At 41.3% G+C, this 17,695-nt stretch overlaps 1 protein-coding gene across 2 annotated transcripts; it reads left to right on the top strand.

Moving 5' to 3' along the window:
• Window positions 1-2,498: 2,498 nt before the first annotated feature.
• LOC306876966 (integral membrane protein 2B-like) lies at window positions 2,499-16,919 on the top strand. Of its 2 annotated transcripts, XM_079428452.1 has the most exons (7): window positions 2,499-2,703; window positions 10,274-10,405; window positions 10,783-10,845; window positions 14,203-14,403; window positions 15,549-15,659; window positions 15,791-15,941; window positions 16,138-16,919. In XM_079428452.1, the coding sequence occupies exons 1-7, from the start codon at window positions 2,629-2,631 to the stop codon at window positions 16,224-16,226; spliced, it is 822 nt and encodes a 273-aa protein (XP_079284578.1). In that variant the 5' UTR covers window positions 2,499-2,628; the 3' UTR covers window positions 16,227-16,919. The 2 variants fall into 2 exon arrangements, with proteins under 2 accessions (XP_079284578.1, XP_079284579.1); XM_079428453.1 differs by lacking the exon at window positions 10,783-10,845 and having other exon boundaries at window positions 2,500-2,703.
• The last annotated feature ends 776 nt before the right edge of the window (window positions 16,920-17,695 follow it).

Below are 17,695 nucleotides of genomic sequence, written 5' to 3'. Positions count from 1 at the left end.
CAGCAGTGATGACACTGACTTCGAGCCAGGGTCCCTTTCCCCCAGACCAAAAGATTGCTGGACTTTTGATCTTGAAGTTCCATTTCAGAAATGGATTGAATTTATGCCTGAAACAGTTCAATACAAAAACAAGATCTCTAAAACACAAAAAGGGAATACACAATTTTGAAGCCTGGCATCTGGACGCATGTGATAAATCATATCTGGCAAGAGGTGAAGAGTCCCTGCACATTTGCCTTTAAAAGAGCCAAGGTCTATCCATCAGCCACAGAGAAATGCATAGAAATCAGAGGCACGTGCACGGAGTGTCATGGCCACATTGGTAGCATTAAAGACATTGGACTGGGCAAGTTATTCTGTCACTATTGGAGTCAAACACAAATGTATATGTACAAGTCATTATCAAAGACATCTACTAACCTCACTATGAGTTTTGATGCAACTGGCTCAGTAGTGAGGAAACTACAGAGACCAAACGGCATGTCTGGCCATGCATGTCTTCTTATATCAGGGTGTTCAGGTGATGAGAGCTCAAGTGTTCCAGTCGTGCAAATGCTGTCAGAGAGACATGATCTTAATGCAATAACACATTGGCTGAAAGAACACCAACTCCAAAAGAGGTTGTAAGTGACTTTTCACTGGCTTTGCTCGGAGCTTTGGTCAAGGCTTTTACTCCGCATCCTGATTTAAAGACCTACATCAATGTGTGTTGTGGCATCTTACTTGGTAAACAGTCTGCAAAAGTACCACCTTGTTTTGTCCGGGTTGATGTTGCACACTGCATCTAGATGATCTGCCAGTGGGACTGCTTGAAGAAAAAAACATATCGCATTAAAGATTTCTTTGTGAGGTCAATGGCACAGCTTCTTAAGTCACAATCCATGGACGATGCTAAAGAGCTACTACGGAGCATTACTATTGTGGCTCTCAGTGAAGCAGAGGGCAATGACAGCTCGGGAGTCCCCCTCATATCAGAAAGGTGCAAGACATACCTGAAAGCCCGAATTGCAGAACAGAATGTCGTCATTCCAGATGTAGAGGGTGAGGACCAGGAAAAAAGCGGATCAAACGCTGTGGGTGGGTGACAGAAATATGTGAGGAAAGCAGGTCTCTTGCCGTGGCTAATGGAGATCATAATATGCACTTCCTCCCTGAGATCATTCCCAATATAATCTGGCTTGCAAGCTACTTACCACTCTGGACAGGGGTAATGATCCCTCACTTCCGAAGCACCAACATCATCGCAAGTTCAATGTTGAAGCCGAGTTCAAAAACATTAAACGTGGCCTTTAAGTATGACAACTTGCCAATTCGAGTGGATCGATTCATTGCTCGACATCTGTACTTCGAAGGCAACACGCGCATTTGTTCTGCAAAACGCATTGTGCGCATTTTTTTCTTGATAGTGGAAACAACTTCAAATACGACGTAATTTTTGCTCATAAAGGTAAGTCGACAGAATACGGGACGCATGGCCTATAATTTACTGCTGAAATGTTTGCGGGGCAAATCTCAGGTCAGTCTGAGCTGCAATGTGTGACAGCACATTGCATGCGCCACTGCACAGACGTAGCGTGTATAAGCACGGAGATACAGCAGACATATTATGGTGTGTATTTATGACATACTATTGTTCTTCACATAATGACATACAGTAACAAGTAAAAACATTTACCTTGGAGTTGGTGTTATTCCACACATCTGGTGATCTGTTGGAAACACACAGTCTGTCGGTAAGTTAGGGTCTTACTTCAACTGTATTGTTAAAAAAAAAACAAAGCAGCACAAACAAAACTTCTATCAGTACAAACCAGCACAAACAAAGCACTAACGTTTGAGCCTATTTTAGGTGAGTTTGGAGCGTGTAGGGGGGCTGGTGACGTCATCGCCTATAATATAATGTCTAATATGTAAAAAACCAAAGCAGCACAAACAAACAGAATGACCTTTAAATAAATGTTTTCTATCTAACAAACCAAAGCAGCACAAACGAATGAGACTATTTTTGCGACGTTTTGCTTTGGGTGGGGGGCCAACTTCACGGAGGTAGACAGGGTTGGCAGAAGGACCACAACAACTATCGCTCTCAATCGTTGGCTGCTACAGGGGGGCTAGCAGGTGCTCCAGCACCCCCAAGAAAAACCAAAGCACTCCCATAATTTTTTTTTTAAATTGCGTTTAGTCCAATAAGATGCAAATGAACACCATTATAATTTCCATTAAAACCAATACAATTCCCATTATAACCATTAAATCCATTACATTTCTTATTGTGTTTTGGGCAGGGTTCTGTTTGTTTCAGCAGGGACAGCATTGTGGTTCTCAAGAATAACTCCAGATGTTAGCTACCATAATTGTTTCCTTATATTCTACATTTAACTGTAATTAAAGTACTGGTCATTTTAAAATAATGAATTATAACAATGCATTGAGAAACAGAAAGTGCTTGCCACAGTGGTACTTTCCAAGTTGATTTTCTAGTAGTTGTCACTAGAGGCAGTGAGCTGCAGATGCTGTGATCTGACACACAGAGACATCGCTGCTGATCAGGAGACTGTACGCTTTCATTTTGCGCTGTCTTTTCTTTCTCGATCTCGCGGAAATAACCACTTACAGAAACTTTTCATTATGGTTAAAGTTTCTTTTAACAAGGCTTTCGCCATAAAGGATCCAAAGAAGGAAAATCTCATTTCTGGTGTACAGGTACAACGTTTCTAACAAATCTTGCTGTATATTTACTTATATTGAATTGCGTAACCGTATTTTAATGTTTGGGTTCAATATTATCTCGTAATTAAGACTTTTTATGGAAAAGTCCAGTTATATGTGCACATTGTTTTTTTTTTATATTATCTTGAGAAGTATAGAAATTATCCCAAATGCAGAAGTAAATGTGTTTCTTTGTTTAGGTTTGCTCATCAAACTTTGATCAGGTTGAGTGAAAATAACTAAAAATGGCTGACGGCCCAAAGTTTGTCAAAGACGGGTCTTGTAAACACTAATGCCCTGGTAAAAAGTTACCGCAGTTCTTTTCACCTCCTTAAATTGATATTAAATTTAACTACCTGCCCTTTTTATATAAAGAGCTGTCTTAGTCCACAAAGTAAAAAAAAAAAAAAAAAAAAAATATTCAGTAACTTATTTCCCTCTTTTTTTGTCTTTTTTTTTTTTACTTTAATATTTTATGTATTTAATTGTAATGTATTCCATTATATGTATTATCATTATATGTTTCGATAATCTAAAAACAAATTAATTTATACAAGCCCCTATGGGATCTGATACAAAGTTCACTTAGTTAAGTGAAAATAAGTGCAATGAGTTGCTACAATATTTTGACAGAAACCTTGGTTACCATAGTACGTTTTTGTAAGTGTAATAAAATGTTAATAAACACATAATTTCCTGCTATTGTTGGGTGTGAGACTACCTGAACAGACTGTACTGGGCTGCTTGTTTGTTGGCAGCTGACAGCCTGCTGTTGCCTCACTGACAGTTTTTCTATTTTCTTTATTATATTTGTATGCGTAATTACGGATAAAAGAAAAAAAAAGCTCTTCACTGATTATGTTTTATTAAAAAAAAAGATTAAATACTTGTGATACAAGTGACAGAAAAGAATAGAATAGAATAGAAAAGAATAGAAAGAAAATGGATGACAGACTTGACCCACATAGAATTTATGTGGGTGGGCTGCACTAGTTAAAAATGACCAAAACAAGGCTAGACTGGGCCAGTGGTGCGGTTACCTCTGGCTAAAAGGGGGGCTCTTACAAATGTAAAATTGAAATTGATAAGCAGTAGGTGCATTCCAGTTGACCAAGTGTCCTGCGAAGTAGACTTAACCATTTTGTGTGTGTATGTGTGTGTGTGATGGAAGCTGTAAACATGGTTGTTTCGCTGAATGGTATTCTTTCAGAATAATTGAACTGTGTTTCTCACAATACATTTTAGAAATACTTTACGCTCACTACCGGGAGACTTATATGTTATATGTGAGTGCTTTTCATGGTTTGTGGAAGACAGATGTGTTGAGACATGTTTTATGTGTGCACTTTCAAACATGTGATACAGGCAACTTTGAAAATTAGTGTATTGCATAAGGAGACAGAACTGCAAGCCAAGAATAAAAAAGTTAGACTTCAACTTAAAGGGATAGTTCACCCAAAAATGACAATTCTGTCATTAATTGCTCACCCTCATGTTGTTCCAAACCCATAAGACCTTCGTTCATCTTCGGAACACAAATTAAGATATTTTTTATTAAATCTTAGCACTCTCTGACCCTCCATAGACAGCAATGCAACTGAAATATTCCCAGACCCAGAAAGGTAGTAAAGGACATCGGTAAAACAGTCCATGTGACATAAGTGGCTCAACTTCAATTTTACAAAGCTACGAGAATACTTTGTGTGCAAAGAAAGAAAAAAAAAAAACACTCTCGGTTACTCACGTAACCCCGGTTCCCTGAAATGAGGGAAGGAGAATCTTGCGGCAACTAGATGATGTTGCGTCACACCAGGGGCGGAGTAAACTCCGGTGAAACAGAGAATGTGAAATGGTGGCGGCTTTGGCACTTTCACATATAGATTAGTTGAAATTTTTTTATTTAAATGAAATCATGTGCTATGATGCACGGCCGTAGCAGTGCTCAATAAGCAGAGTATGATGGTGATCAAGTCCTAAAAGACGTGGTGAACTATTGTGATAAACTGTTAGGGACATACAGGGTGTATACGACCTAGTCGAAACCACTGATACACATCTCAGATCATAGCTGAGGCTGAGTAGGCGCGTGCGCTGCTCCTACTGACAGCACATGCGTGGCAAGCGACGACACATCTAGGTTATAAAACCTCACGAAAGTGCTGCGTGACGACCAGCCTGCCGCCATATAAATGTCCTGAATAGACATGCCATTTGCCCAGGCCCAGGATGACGCAAGTCCGCGGGTTGAGTGGGCCCGAACCCCTATCGGACATTCCGCACCCTTAGAGCTGTAAGCCAAAGCAATTGCGTCGACGATCCAGTGTGACAGCCTTTGCTTGGACACAGGCAGTCCTTTTGTGCGTCCACCAAAACATACAAATAGCTGCTCCGAGAGTCTGAACTGTCTAGAGCGCTCGATGTAAGTGAGCACCGCACGTACAGGGCACAGCAGGAGTGTATTAAGCGGCTCCGTCCCGGTCGGTGTTTCAGGGCGGAAAGCAAAGAGTGTTATGACCTGCGCTTTAAGTCGAAAGCACTTTAGGCACATAACCTTTTCTAGGCTTCAAGGTGAGTCTGCAATCACCTGACCCGAATTCAATACATGAGTCGTCTATGCGCCTGCAGGTCTCCAACTCGCTTAACAGAGGCCAGCGCGAGCAGGAGCGCTGTCTTGAGAGAGAGCGCTTGCAAGCTCGCTGATTGTATGGGCTCAAACGGGGGTCCCGTGAGAGCGTCAAGCACAAGCGCCAAGTCCCAAGTGGGTAGAGTAGAAGGGCGTGGAGGGTTCAGCCTTTTTGCTCCTTTCAAAAAACATATGATCAGTTCATTTCTGCTGATCGGGCGACGTGAAAGGCTGCTATAGGGGCCACATACACTTTCAATGTGGATGGCTTACGACCACTATCAAATCGCTCTTGGAGGAAGGCAAGAATTATTGGTATTGGGCAGTTGATTGGGTCTTCGCCCCGTGATACACACCAACTTGAAATTTTTTTTCCATTTATGTGCGTAAAGACGCCTCGTGGAAGGAGCCCTAGCCTCAGAGATAGTATTCAACATGCGCTGAGGAAGTGCATCTGGTACTGGCAAGCTCAGTCGAGCGGCCAGACATGAAGGCTCCATGACTAAGGATTTGGGTGCCATATCGTTCCTTGTGCTTGAGAGAAGAGGTCTCTCTTCAGTGGGATAGTCCACGGGGGGGCTACCAGCATCTCCACCAGTTCTGGGAACCACGGCTGATTGGGCCATTTCGGTGCCACTAACAGAACAGATTTTGCAAAGCACGCGAGGCAGAAGTTTCACTGGAGGAAAGGCATACTTGCGTACTTTCGGCCAGCTGTGAGCTAGTGCATCCACTCCCAGGGGAGAGTGTGTCAGAGAATAAAACAGCGAGCAGTGAGTGTTCTCCGCTGATGCGAAGAGGTCCACCTCCGCCCTGCCGAATACACTCCAAATCATTTTGACTGTCAGAGGGTGTAATCTCCACTCCCCGTGGATTACCCCGCCCCTCGACAGTAAATCCACGCCATAGTTCAGGCATCTGGGGACATGTACTGCCCGGATGGAGAGGAGGTGTCGATCTGCCCACAGAAGGAGGTCTCTCGCCAGCCGCAGCAGTGGCCGCAAGTTCACACCGCCTTGGTGATTTATAAACGCTACCACTGTCATGCTGTCCGTCCTGATGAGAACGTAACTTTGAAGAATGTCTGGGAGAAAGCACTCGAGCGCTAGGTATACAGCACGGAGCTCCAGAAAGTTTATGTGCCATGACTTCTACGTTTCTGACCATGTCCCGAAGGCTGGTCTGCCTTCGCATACGGCTCCCCAGCCCGTGCTCGATGCATCTGTCGTAACATTCTTTCTCCTGATCACTTGGCCAATACGAACACCCCAGCGATACAGAGTCATATTGCACCAAAGGGTCAGCGTATGCGTTCTGTGGCACCCGGCTCTTTAGCCAGAGCTGAAGCGGTCGCATATGTAGGAGCCCTAGATTGCACACTGTCGAGGCAGCAGCCATCTGCCGAGCGTCCTCTGAAAGCATTTTAGCGGGGAAGAACGACCTAATTTGAAGACTGCGAGAGCGCTGATAAGTTTTTGTGAGCACTCCTCCGACAGACGTGCTCGCATATTGATCGAGTTCAGTTCCACTCCTAAAAAGGAGATGTTCTGGCTCGGTACCAGCATGCTCTTTTGCATATTTACAGTCAGCCCTAAGCTCTGAATATGAACGAGGAGCCTGAGTTTGTCGCTGAGCAGCGCGCTCTCTGATTGGGCTAAGACTAGCCAGTCGTCGAGATAGTTCAGGAGGCGCATTCCGCTCTGTTTCAGAGGAGAGAGAGCAGCGTCCATGCATTTCGTAAATGTGCAAGGGGCCAGACATAAGCCGAAGGGCAGGACAGTGAATTGGTACGCTATCCCCTCAAATGCAAATCTCAGGAAGCTGATATGTGAGTGGATTTGTCTCAGCGTAATCATTTTGAATGAGCGCTTTGAAAGTGCGCGATTCAGCGGTCTCAGGTACAAGATTGGGCGGAGTCCGCCGTCTTTCTTTGGCACCAGAAAATAACGACTGTAGAAGCCGCTCTCGCGGTCTGTGAGGGGGTACTGCCTCTACAGCGTGCTTTGTGAGAAGATTGTGCATTTCCTCCTTTTTTATCTCATCGTGCACCTCGGGGAAAAAGGGGCCGGGTCTCCGCGGGGTGTCTTTTTGGCCGCGATCCGACTGGAGGTACCACTCATCCAGATGGCTGTCCCCCGCGTCGCTGCCGTGGAGTGCAGTGTAATCCAGCGGTGCTGTTGGACCACTCCTCTCTCGCAGACGCTGCCCCCGAAATGGCATCCTCCTCCTCGTCAGCGCCTACCATAGCACCGAAAGACACCACATCTTGAGCGTTGGGGGAGGGGCGGAGATCAGCAGTCATGAAGCGCACTGGAAAGGGACCTGCAGCAGGGGGGTTAGGAGCACGTGGGCACTGAGCTGGCGCTGGCTTGTCACCTGATCCTGACAGAACCGCATCAGAAACGGCACTTTCCTCCTTGGATAGAAAGAGGCTGCAGAGTAAGAGCGCGGCAGAGTTAGTTGGGTGAGTTCATCGCCTTGGACGATGGCCACACGGCGTCTGAGAGTCCATAGACTCATATCCCCGCAGTGGGGGCAGTCCAACCCCCCCAAGCGCCACCTCTACGTGGGCGCGACCAAGACAGAAGACGCACGATTCGTGGCCATCAGAAGATTCGATTGGCTCCGTGCAGGAGAGGCAATCGCGAGTCATCCTTGATTCCGAAGCTCACCGCAACACAGCAGGGGACGAGAAGGCGTGTCTGCTGCAGCGTGTAGTTCGCGGTGAGTAGTTCTTTCTTGATAGGCTTCTTGCTTCTCGTAGAAGGTTGGCTGAAGAAAAAGATTCTGAATGGATAATGTACAAGCACTGCCTTATATAGAGTGGGATTCCCGCTCATATTTCGCGCACTTGAACGCCATTGGCCAGTTTCACTGGCATGATTCAATAAGGCTTCAGTAGTATTCGAGGAAAATGTATTTCCCATAGCAATGTAGAGTGACCGAATTGAAGGGGAACTTCAATGAGTAACCCTGAGATACCACATTGATTTTGTTCTGGGGAAAGCACATGTATACGTTGTGGTACTCTCCAACATGGCGAGGAATTTCCATTTTTGGGTGAACTAACTCTTTAAGCTTAGAAATAAAAACTATTCTACTGCTTGTCTATACCATATGATTGTTGCTGTTGTTAATTTTCCTGCTGTATCTCAACTGTAATGTCTTTGAGCTATGGAAAGGCGCTATATAAATTAGGCTAAACATTATTGTTAAAATAAAAGAAACCAAATTGCAAAATACAAGCATATAGCATATGTAAATATAGTGCAATTGTATCTGATTTTACTTTGGAACCAGGAAATGCCTGATTCATGAGGCATTCAAGAAGCATTAAAAAGACTCTCAATGGTAATTTCTGGTCAAGGCCATCCAACACTCGCCTCCATGTACTCAATAAAGGGCCGTGTGGTTACATTAATGAGAGAATGTGCCAATAACCAAAAACAAAAAACAAATCAACAACTAGGATAAACTATTTTGGCTATTTGGATTATATAAGTACAGCACAATGAAACAAGTAGCTCTGAATACATTTGGTGGCACTCTATCTCCTGCATTATTGCCTACATGTTATCTGTGTCTCACTTATATTCCCCTTCTGCTATTGAAATAGAAACTGTTTGATTAACTTTCTCTTTCAATTCATATTGCACTTAGGCGTGCAGTTATTGTTTGAGTGAAGAAGCATTTTTTTAGATTAGAATTTAAAGACATTTCCTCTTCGTGACTTTTTGCAGAAGTTGCTGACATCAAACTGTTTTAACGCCTCTTTGACTGAAAACCAGGAGAGATGCAGTGTGAATCTCACTTCTTTTTTTGTTCTGTTTGTCTCATAACTCCCATTTGTCATAATTTATGTTTAAAACAGACTCTGAATAGACTAAGGTTTTTCTGGTTTCATTTGTGGTGTGTCTCATGTCAGATGGCATCTGCTGTCTGTGAGCTGTGTGTGAATGTCTACAGGGACACAACTGAACGTTTAGGCTGAAGGTCAGGCTGGGGAGAGTCAGGCCCTGTTGTATACTGTATATTTTACATAATGCTTAAAATAAGGTATTCATTTGAACAAGGAAAATGAATCTCTATCCAGTAATATTCATATTTTATCCTTTATTGCTTTGAAAAATCACTCTCTGTAACTTCAATAGATGACTAATTCTCGTGTTGGCCTGTTCTTTTGATTTAAGCCTTGTTTAATATGCTTAAATGGCTGCATTTATTTGATTAAAAATACAGTAAAATTATAATTTGTTAAATATTATTGGTTTAAATAGCTGTTTTTTATTTTGATACATTTTAAAATTTAATTGTTATCTGCGATGGCAAAGCTGATTTTTTTTCAGCAGCCTTCCAGTCTTCAGTGTTATGTGAACCTTCAGAAATTATGATTTTTGATGCTCAAGAAACATTTCTTATTAATATCAGTGTTGAAAAGAATTTATTGGAATTTTTTTGTAACATTATAAAATGTCTTTACTGTCAATTTTGATCAGTTTAACGAATCATTGTTGAATAAAATATTAATTACTTTTGCGGGAAGGGGGAACTGGTGTGTGGCCAAGTATGGTGACCCATACTCTGAATTTGTGCTCTGCATTTAACCCATCCAAGTGTACACACAGTAGTGAACATACACCCGGAGCAGTGGGCAGCCATTGCTGCGGCACCCGGGGAGCAGTTGGGGGTTCGGTGCCTTGCTCAAGGGTCTCACCTCAGTCGTGGTATTGAGGGTGGAGAGAGTGTTGGTTATTCACTCCCCCACCTACAATCCCTGCCGGACCTGAGACTCGAACCCATGACCTTCGGGTTACAAGTCCAACTCTCTCTATCCATTAGGCCACGATTGCCCCTATAAACAGAAGTGTGTATGTATATTGTTATGTAATTGTTCAAATGTAATTTTGTAACCGTCATTTCTCTGCGTAATTTGCCCTGAAGGATGCGGAGGCAGCGGTGTTGGTGCGTCCGCAGTCTAAGGTGTGGTGCTGGTGCTTCTGTCTGGGATTGGCTCTCGTTCTCTCTGGCGTAGCGGTGGGAGGAGCCTACCTATATAGATACTATGTGCTTGAGGTGAGAAAATTGATGTAACCATAGTGATATCAAAAACATCATAACATCTAACATGTGCCATCTTGCATTGATGATTATCTTCATATTGCTTCATTTCTATAACATTTATTTCATAATCAGTCTAAGCCTTGAAGCAGTGTTTCTTGAAGCAGTGATTTTTAGCTGGTGGGTTGTGGCCCATAAATGGGTCACAGATTTTCTCTGAAATGCAAAAGCAACTCTAATCAAACATAGACTGAATGTAGAGAATGCAGACTCAGACACAGATACATGGAATGATTATTACAGCACTGAGCACACTGGCAATCAAGGTGGAGTATGCAGTTAATCAGGGGAGGAAGTACGGTTGTTATTAACTTGACTTTCCTTTGCTACAGATGCAGGAGATCGTGGATGGCAGGGCGGATGAGAGGAAGGATGCACATACCTCTTTGCAATTGGTGAGTATAGAGGTAATCCTTTTCAACAGGTTTGTAGCCAAAGAACACTGGAACACAAAGGCAGGGTAGACAAACTGCAGACAATCGCTAGAGGTAATGCTGGAGTTCAGGAAGTCAGGTAAGTAATCCACTTCGTATAAACGAGACCAGACAATGAGGTGAGACGAGGTGTGTGCTTTTGTAACAGTCCTTCTGGTGCTGGCAATCTGCCTTGTCCAAATACCCACACTTGCGGTCTTGGCCACTTGCGAGTGTGTGCGCGTGACAGCAAGTGCACAAGACTGTCCCAGGTCTTCAAAATACCAAAGCACAGTAGGGCTGCAACAAACGATTATTTTGATAATTGATTAATAACTATTATTAGAACGATTGATCGACTAATCATCGATTATTCCACTGATTAACCAGTAGACTTTGATAATTCAGCTTTTGCGATTAGTTAAAATATTAAGTTATACATATTCTAACATAAATAAAGGTCACTTCAGCTTTAGAAAAGCATATTATGTAATTACAGTTATTAAACAATTAATTGGCAACACTTTACAATAAGGTTCATTATTTAACATTAGTTAACATGGACTAAGAATGAACAATACTTCTACAGCATTTGTTAATCTAAAAGTTAGTTAATTTCAGCATTTACTAATGCTGTTTTTTATTAACCAACATTAACAAAGATTAATAGTTAAATGTAATAAATGCATTGTTCATTGATGTTAATTAATACATTAACAAATGTTAATAAATGATACCTTATTGTAAAGTGTTACCAATTCATTATAAAAATAGATGTATTTGGCACACAAAATGAAATGACAGACAGAGACACTCTCTCACCATATAATTAGCTACATGAAAAAGAAACTGAATGACACATTTTGCATATTCTATATATTAACATGTTCATCCAAACGCCGCTCAAGTTCGGATGCATTTTCTCTGAAGCGCTGTGTGTCTTCTTCTCTTGAATGCATCCAGGAGGGCTGAACTACAGTCTTGCGCTACAGTGCCACACTGGTCAAACCGCAGTATTGCAGGCTCTAACATTAGGTCATGTGAGATCAAACGACTACTCGACAACAAAAATATTTGTCGACAATTTTTTAATGTCGACGTTGGCGATAATGTGACTAATCGTTGCAGCCCTAAGGCATAGTGCCCTTAACGCACGCTAAATCCACACGATCTCGAATACCACTCATATTCACGAAGCTATTCCAGGCTTAGTGTATCCCAGCATACATCAAGTTTTGGAGTAAATCGTGAGATTTTTGCCGAGATCTTGCGAGAGGTCACGGAAACCTTTTCAATGCAAGTTAAATATTAATATAATAATTAGATTTTATTACATGTAATTTGGTAGAAAAACAAAGTGTTGCACATTTTATAGGTGCAAAGATGAGTAGTGGTGATCTTTATTTTGTACAACATTTGCAACTGCTTTTCATTACTTAATTACTTAACAGAAACAGGTGGGTGATATGGTTTATGGAGTGACGCATGGAGTGTTGAATTGATTCTGTAGTGTGCAGGAAGGTGCAGTTGATAAGCGGCCAGGTAAATCTGTCAGGTGATGGTGAAGGAGCTAATGCATCTAGGAATAAGCTTCTTGCATGGCAGGCACATCCTACCGTCTCTGGTGGACAGCCAAACATGTCCAGGCTGGGAAGTTGGAGTTCCATCCATCGGATGTCTGACTGGTTCCATTGGTGGCACACTGCCACTGTGAGCGAGTGTCCCAGACCCTTTCGGTCTCTCAGAACCACAAGTCAATAGATGGGACATGTGATGGTTTCCCGGACCACTGGAACAAAAGGAGGCTGGTAACAGAGCATGCACCGGAAGAGAGTGAGTCCAATGGCAGGCTGATAAAGGGAACTGGAGCATAGGAACTGGTTCCAAGAGTTCTGGCAGCCATGGCAGAAGGTTCGTAGGATAGGTCCAATCTCCAGGATCTCTCTTCCCATCTGCCCATTTGATTGGGGATGGTATCCAGATGAGAGGCTCAGTGTCACACCTAGGAGGGTGAAGAAAGCTTTCCATACCTTTGCAATAAACTGGGGGCCCCAATCTGATACTATGACCTCATGAATCCCGAAGACATGTTCTGCAGTTTCATTACAGTGGGAATCTCTTTGAGAGGAAGCAGACGACAGGATTTATAAAATCAATCATTGACAACAAGAATGCATGTGTTACCATCAGAGGGGGCCAGGTCTTTGATGTAGTCCACTCGTGTGACCACGGGCAATGGGGAACGGCAGCAGATGGAGCTTGCCTGTTGGTAGATGGCTTGGGCTCTTTGAGATGGCACAGTCAGAGCAGCCTTGAATGAACCTTCTCACGTCCCTGGCCATATTGCACCACCAGAAACAATCTTTAAGCAGCGAGAGTGTGCTGTTGGCTGCTGGGTGTGCGAGTGGGGTGTGCTGTGATCTGGGACACCCCAGTGGAGCTGTTTCAGAGGCATTGGAGGATGTAGTTAGTGCTGTAACCACTGGATGGGACTCAGAATCAAGTTGGGAAGCAAAATGGGCTCAGGTTCCTTGGTGATCTCTTCTGGAGCATGAAGACGGGCATCCGCTTTGACATTCTTGGTACCTTGACAATAGAAATTGTAAACAGAGAACACTGGAGACATGAAGGAATGGAAGACTAGCTGGAGTTCAGGAAGTCAGGTAAGTAGTCTACTTCATACAAACAAGACCAGGCAATGAGGTGAGACGAGGTGTGTGCGTTTGTAGCAGTCCTCATGAGTGAGCAGGATGAGTAGCAGGTGTGTGTGATCAGAATTCTGGTGATGATGAGCGCTGTGATTGGCTGATGTTGGAGCCTGGCAATTCTGTAACAGCAAATACTTCAAAATCATCTGCCACTTGGTAGAAGCTTGCAAAATTAGCCACAAGCCAATATGCAAAGATCACGTCACTTGCCCTCATCCTCAAAAAACATACAACTTAGACTGCATAGTACTGAGAGTAAACATGTATGTGCAACAGTGCAAGCCATTTTACATGTTGGCAAGTTGTAAGAAACTAGTCACTAATATTAACATGTGAAAAAACGTGTCTTCATTAAGTGAACACATCTTGAGAGAAAGTCACAAATATTCTTCCAAAAAATGCTAAATTTTTCAGACCGCATTTATAGATCTGTACTTTTAAATTCATTCTGTATGAAGCTTTCTTTTTTTCCCCTATGAAACTGCAATATTGTTACACTTGTGTCATGCACCTCCCACAAAGAGCAAATAATTGATTTGTCTTTTGAAAAGTGTACATTTTGTTGGTACCAAATTGCTCTTTGAAATGTTGTTGCCAATTTGTGTTAATGCTGCATTTTTATAACACACAGGAGGAGCAGGTGTTCGTCTGTGGGTTGACGTACTTTGAGGAAGACTATGAGTTTGATGAGGAGGTGGAGGTTGAGGCACCTTTCAGGCTGATTGAAGAGAATGTGAGCTTTTTCGAAGACGATGAGGTGGAGTTCATCAAAGTACCAGTCCCTGAGTTCGCAGACGGCGATCCAGCTGGCATCCTGCATGACTTTACCATGGTACAAAAATACACACACACACACACACACACACACACACACACACAGAGTGTTTAGCCATAACCACCATAAACATATTATCAGTCACACTGCTGTAATTGTATCTATTATAAATATAACAGGGATAGACTGGTTTTCTGAAATGATCAGTTTCTGAGATTATAGGTTGCAAAAAGAAGTTCATGAGTTTCCTGTTTTCGTGGTAAAGAGACATTAGTGAAATATTACTTTGTGACCCATTGTATGGGTCAAAATGATCGATTTTTCTTTTATGCCAAAAATCATTAGGATATTAAGTAAAGATCATGTTCCTACAATTTCCTACAATAAATATAGCAAAATTAAATTTTTAATTAATAACATGCATTGTTAAGGACTTCATTTGGACAACTTTAAATGTGCACACTCAGATTTCAGATTTTCATGTAGTTGTATCTCAGCCAAATATTGTCCGATCATAACAAACCATACATCGATGGAAAGCTTATTTATTCAGCTTTCAGACGATACATGAACCTCAATTTCACAAAATTGAACCTTATGACAGGTTTAGTGGTCCAGGGTCACATATTTGATTGATATGTGCTTCCTGGATCAGAGTTTTATTTTTTTTTGCTTTAATAGTATTATTCTGCAAGGTTGTATTAAATTTATTAAAATTGACAGTAAATACATTGGATGTGACATCACAGGAATAAATTACATTTTAAAATGTATTCAGATAGAAAACAGTTATTTTATATTGTAATATTATTTTACATGACTATTTTTACTGTATTTTTGATTAAACAAATGCACCCTTGGTGAGCATAAGGAATAAAAATCTAACCAGCTCCAAACTTTGAATGTTTTTTTGGTTATTGTAATCTTACTGTCACAAAAACTAATTATGTAAATACATAATAATGATTGATTGGTTTTCACTGCAAAAGTCCAACAGAACCTTAATAGGCTGACATATTTACATTACTGGATAATCAATATGGGTTTGTCAATGACTAATTCTATTGTTTTTACTTTTGGTCCTCCCTCAATCTTGATTATTTTGTTACATCTTTCTTTCTTCTAAAATAGTTTTCTTTAATTAATTAAACAATCTATATGTCTCTGTGTGAATAACTCTGTGTGTCATTCTGTGCCGTCAGAAACTGACTGCTTACCTCGACCTGCATCTGAACAGATGCTACATCATCAACCTGAACACATCTATTGTCATGCCACCCAGAAATTTCCAGGAATTCCTGGTCAACGTCAAGGTAACCAGCCACATTAATAACAGGAGATTCTGTGGATTTGTGTCAATGAGTGGTTCTTGTGTTGGTGTGAATGTGTTTTTCACATCAATGCATTTCAGAAGGTAAATTGATGTTTGTGTGTGTTTTTGCAGGCAGGAATGTATCTTCCACAAACATACCTTGTGCGAGAAGAGATGATGATTACAGAGAGGCTGGAAAGCACCAGTGATCTGGGCTATTACATCAATAACCTGTGCAAAGACAAAGACACGTACAGACTGCAGCGTAGAGAAACCATACTGGGTAAGTGTACACAAACAAACCATTTGATAAGACTTTGTTTACAGTAAACAGTGTTTACATCTTTCCACCATCACAGAGGAAATTATTTTCAAGTTGTAAGCACAAATAAGTGGTGGAGGCACAGTATTTCCTCTCATGTTCACCGTAAAAACAAGTACATTTCAAACTCCTGAAAGCTGAATGTGCTCCGCTGCAGGTATGCAGAAACGCGAGGCTCTGAACTGCCACAAGATCCGCCATTTTGAAAACAAGTTTGTTGTGGAGACTTTGATCTGCGAGCCATGAAGAATACAAATCTCTGACGCAGCAGCAGATCTTCAGCTCTTCCTTTTATTCAGAAAAAAAGAGTTTCTTTTGTGCCTGCTTGCTTTTTTCATAGGCCTTTTTTCACATACATTTAAAAAAATAATAATTTAAATGTGAAATTGTCTTTTCTGCACAAAGAGGTATATTATTTGAGTGTACATGTAATGTGTCGTATGCTATTTTATGAATATTAGGCCTAATAAAGGGACATTGTGCACAAGAACAAAAAGAGATTAACAATAGTGATTTTAGCCTATATATCTATCAATCAGAGTTTAGACAGTCATTTAAATAATTAAGTTTATTCCATGAGCTTGCTGAAAAAGTATGATTTTTTTGTCTTTATATAAAAGTGTCTGTTATATTTAACATTTGCAACATCTGCTGTGTTTAAATCAAAGTTTTCAGCAAATTAGTGAATAATCTGGATCACAATGTTGCAGCGTGACAATTTGAGGTGTTCTTGAATTTACATTTTAATTGCATTTATAAATCTTTTGTTTTTAATGAGAGTAATAACCATACAAACAGAACACTTCCTTTAAAATGACTAGAAATGGTCCAATCTGAAATGACTTTGTTCTTTGTTCATTTGTATATAAGCTAAACACTTTTCTGTCTTTTGACACAAGCTCCATATAAACAAGAAATAAACAGAAAAATCACACAAAATGGTTTTGTTAGGTTTGTCAGTATACACAACTATTCAAAATGTTTGGGGTGGATTTATTTTCAAAGAAATACTTTTTTCAGTGTCGAGCGACAGTGAAGACGGCGTTTCCAACCATTTATTTCAAACAAATGCAGGGTTTTTTGTTGATTAGTTGAAGGTGATGTTAAAATATTTCAGCTGATCCCAGCTTAATATGCGGAGATAACTATAAGTAAGCATTTTGTAAGTTTTATTCCCCTGAAATGTAAATACTGAGGCTGTGTGGCACTATAAGATTATCAGCATCAAAAAGTCATTTTCAGTTGATTTCAGATGTTCATAAGGTACGGCTCAAATGAACTTCCCTGAGCAAGCACGGCAGAAAGCAGGTCACAATACTTGTGGGGAACCTGCCAAACAACTGACTAAACTAGCAGCTTCCTCCTGGCAATACGGCTTGAAGAGCTCATTTGCCCCCCTCTGGTGGTTAAAGCCCATTCTTGCATTGTTAAACTACACATTAAATCCTGAAAAAAAAAGAAACAAACACAAGGAACTGATCATACTAAGCAGCACTCACTCACCAGCTGACCACAGTAATGCACCATGAATTGTTAAAATGGCTTTTAAAGATCCTTCACGTACACACTAGCGAGCCCCATGGACTGTCAAGTTAAGTTCATGAAGAAGGCCTGTAGGCTTATGTACTTTTTCCTAAACATTGTAAAAACAAAACATGTCTGAGTTATCATAACTGAAATGTAATTAATATACAGGAAACTAAATGCAAATGACT

The sequence above is a fragment of the Barbus barbus genome, assembly GCF_936440315.1.
Source record: "Barbus barbus genome assembly, chromosome: 11".
NCBI lineage: Eukaryota > Metazoa > Chordata > Actinopteri > Cypriniformes > Cyprinidae > Barbus > Barbus barbus.
Note: the sequence above shows the minus strand (reverse complement) of the source record. Positions and strands in the feature narration are given on the sequence as shown.

Bases quoted from the DNA above. Each gene is read 5' to 3' on its own strand.
- LOC306876966 (XM_079428452.1), top strand. From the start codon at position 2,629: ATGGTTAAAGTTTCTTTTAACAAGGCTTTCGCCATAAAGGATCCAAAG. The intron at 14,404-15,548 runs GTACAAAAATAC...CTGTGCCGTCAG, and splicing joins TCCTGCATGACTTTACCATG to AAACTGACTGCTTACCTCGA. The intron at 15,942-16,137 runs GTAAGTGTACAC...GCTCCGCTGCAG, and splicing joins GCGTAGAGAAACCATACTGG to GTATGCAGAAACGCGAGGCT.